At 38.1% G+C, this 2,341-nt stretch overlaps 1 protein-coding gene across 1 annotated transcript; it reads left to right on the top strand.

Moving 5' to 3' along the window:
• The first annotated feature begins 290 nt into the window (after nt 1–290).
• On the top strand, nt 291–2,030 carry LOC117913094 (salicylate carboxymethyltransferase-like). Its single transcript, XM_034828008.1, has 4 exons — nt 291–398; nt 614–1,018; nt 1,113–1,367; nt 1,464–2,030. Exons 1-4 carry the CDS (start codon nt 324–326, stop codon nt 1,821–1,823), a joined length of 1,095 nt encoding a protein of 364 aa, XP_034683899.1. The 5' UTR covers nt 291–323; the 3' UTR covers nt 1,824–2,030.
• The last annotated feature ends 311 nt before the right edge of the window (nt 2,031–2,341 follow it).

The raw sequence follows: 2,341 nt of genomic DNA, 5'->3' as shown, positions 1-2,341 counted from the left end.
ATAATGTTTGGAAGTAAAGGAAAGAGGGATAGAAGTGTCCAAGTGGGTCGTTTCTCACAAAAATTGGAAGGAGAGGTTAATTTTCCGATTGCATATTTAATTTGGACTATGTATCCCAACAACCCAAAAACTCTCTGTCTTGAATAATCAACCAATAATGACTGGCGGGGTTCCGTGGAAGTAGAGTTCATGGAAGATGAAATAATTAATTCCACAACGACCTGACTCAAAGCTCTATAAATAGGGAGCATGTCCTTCAACACAATTCACACTCCAAGTGCCAACTGAGGGAGAGTAATTAGCGAGGAGGGAGGAAGGGAGAGATGGAAGTAGTGCAAGTGCTTTGCATGAAGGGAGGAAATGGGGATACCAGTTACGCACAAAACTCACTACTTCAGGTGTGTTTGCTGAATTTAATTCTTCATCAATATTTATGCATATGTTATGTATATGAGCTGCTTCCTTTTATTGAATAAGAATGTATAGTCGAGACATACTGATTGATAATTAGCACCCATGTATTTTCGATGTTTTGTTTTTATGTCATGCAGGTGTCACATACTGCCGTTTTTTTTAAAAGTTTTCAATAACAAATTCTACTTTAATGGTGCAGAAAAAAGTAATATCCTTGACAAAGCCCATAACCGACGAAGCAATATCAAATCTCTGCTGCAACAACTTTCCGGCCAGGCTATGTATCGCAGACTTGGGTTGTTCTTCTGGACCCAACACTTTGTTTGCAGTCTTGGAATTTGTCACTACAGTGGACAAGGTGCACAAGAAAATGGGGCATGAATTGCCCGAAATTCAAGTGTTTTTGAATGATCTGCCGGGGAATGATTTCAACACCATTTTCAAATCCTTGCCCACTTTCCAAAAAGATCTTCAGAAAACAATGGGAGCAGGCGCTGAATCATGTTTTGTAACTGGAGTTCCAGGTTCTTTCTACAGCAGGCTCTTCCTGGGCAAAAGTCTTCATTTTGTCCATTCTTCTTACAGTCTCCAATGGCTGTCTCAGGTGACTCTTTGCCCTTAATTAAATAATGGTTTATGGTGATTTAGTATTAACCAAGAAGAAAGCATGTAAGTTAGAAGTTTCAATCGTTCATCAGGTTCCTCGAGGACTGGAGAGTAACAAAGGGAATATTTACATGGCAAGTTCGAGCCCACCAAGCGTGCTTAAAGCATACTATGAGCAATTCCAAACCGATTTCTCCATGTTCCTCAGGTGTCGGTCGGAGGAACTACTGGAAGGAGGGAGTATGGTTTTAACATTTTTAGGAAGAAGAAGTGAAGATCCCTCTAGCAAAGAATGTTGCTACATTTGGGAGCTCTTAGCTGTGGCTCTCAAAGATATGGTGGCAGAGGTGCACATTCAATTCATACAAGCCTTAATGTTGCCAAGTTGTATAGATTAAATCATTCAGCAATAGCATATGTAATTTAAAGATTTTTAAATGCAGGGGCTCGTAGAGGAGGAGAAAATGGATTCCTTCAATATTCCTCAGTATACACCATCCCCAGCTGAAGTAAAATGTGAGGTTGAAAAGGAAGGATCCTTTACCATAAATAGGCTGGAGGCTTCTGAAGTCAACTGGAACGCGTATCACGGTGAATTCTGCCCATCAGATGCTCACGAAGATGGTGGGTACAATGTGGCCAAGTTGATGAGAGCAGTGGCGGAGCCATTGCTGGTAAGCCATTTCGGTGATGGAATAATAGAGGAAGTGTTCAGCAGGTACCAAAAGATTGTGGCTGATCGCATGTCCAGAGAGAAGACTGAGTTCGTAAATGTCACTGTTTCCATGACTAAGCGTGGATAACCAACATTCAACACGATCAGCTGCTTCATCGATCCAACGTTCAACAATATTGCCTAATTGTTTATTTCAATAATTTTATATTTCAGAATGTGAACGCCTTACTAAAATAAGCTTTCCATGATAAATTATCAGTCCTAGTTGCGTAGATTCCCTTCTCGATGTTTTATTGTCAAACGTATTACGAGGGGATGCAATTGCCCTTTAACATGTGTTTGGTCGCTATCTTAATGGGAATCTTATATTCAACAAAATTTAAAAAATCTCACGCAAACTTTCGGTAATTTTTTTAAATTCCCATTTGCACTCAATGAAAATAAAAAATAAAAAGAAGAAGAAAAGAAAGAGAGATCAATTTGTTTTTATTTACTTTTTAATTTATTTATTGGTAGATCAATTTTAACAAATGTTTAAGTGAGTTAAATTATGTTTTGTACTTATTTTAAAAAGTGTTTTTGATATTTTTAATACTTAAAAATTAAACTAAAAATGCTTTCTAAAATCGCTATGAAACGCACTCT

The sequence above is a fragment of the Vitis riparia genome, chromosome 4 (assembly GCF_004353265.1).
Source record: "Vitis riparia cultivar Riparia Gloire de Montpellier isolate 1030 chromosome 4, EGFV_Vit.rip_1.0, whole genome shotgun sequence".
Taxonomy (NCBI): domain Eukaryota; kingdom Viridiplantae; phylum Streptophyta; class Magnoliopsida; order Vitales; family Vitaceae; genus Vitis; species Vitis riparia.
This window is presented reverse-complemented; position numbering and strand designations above follow the sequence as displayed.

Excerpts from the sequence above, each read along its gene's own strand:
- LOC117913094 (XM_034828008.1), top strand. The coding sequence starts at position 324 with ATGGAAGTAGTGCAAGTGCTTTGCATGAAGGGAGGAAATGGGGATACC. Across the intron at positions 399-613 it reads CACAAAACTCACTACTTCAG|AAAAAAGTAATATCCTTGAC; the intron begins GTGTGTTTGCTG and ends TTAATGGTGCAG. Across the intron at positions 1,019-1,112 it reads GTCTCCAATGGCTGTCTCAG|GTTCCTCGAGGACTGGAGAG; the intron begins GTGACTCTTTGC and ends ATCGTTCATCAG.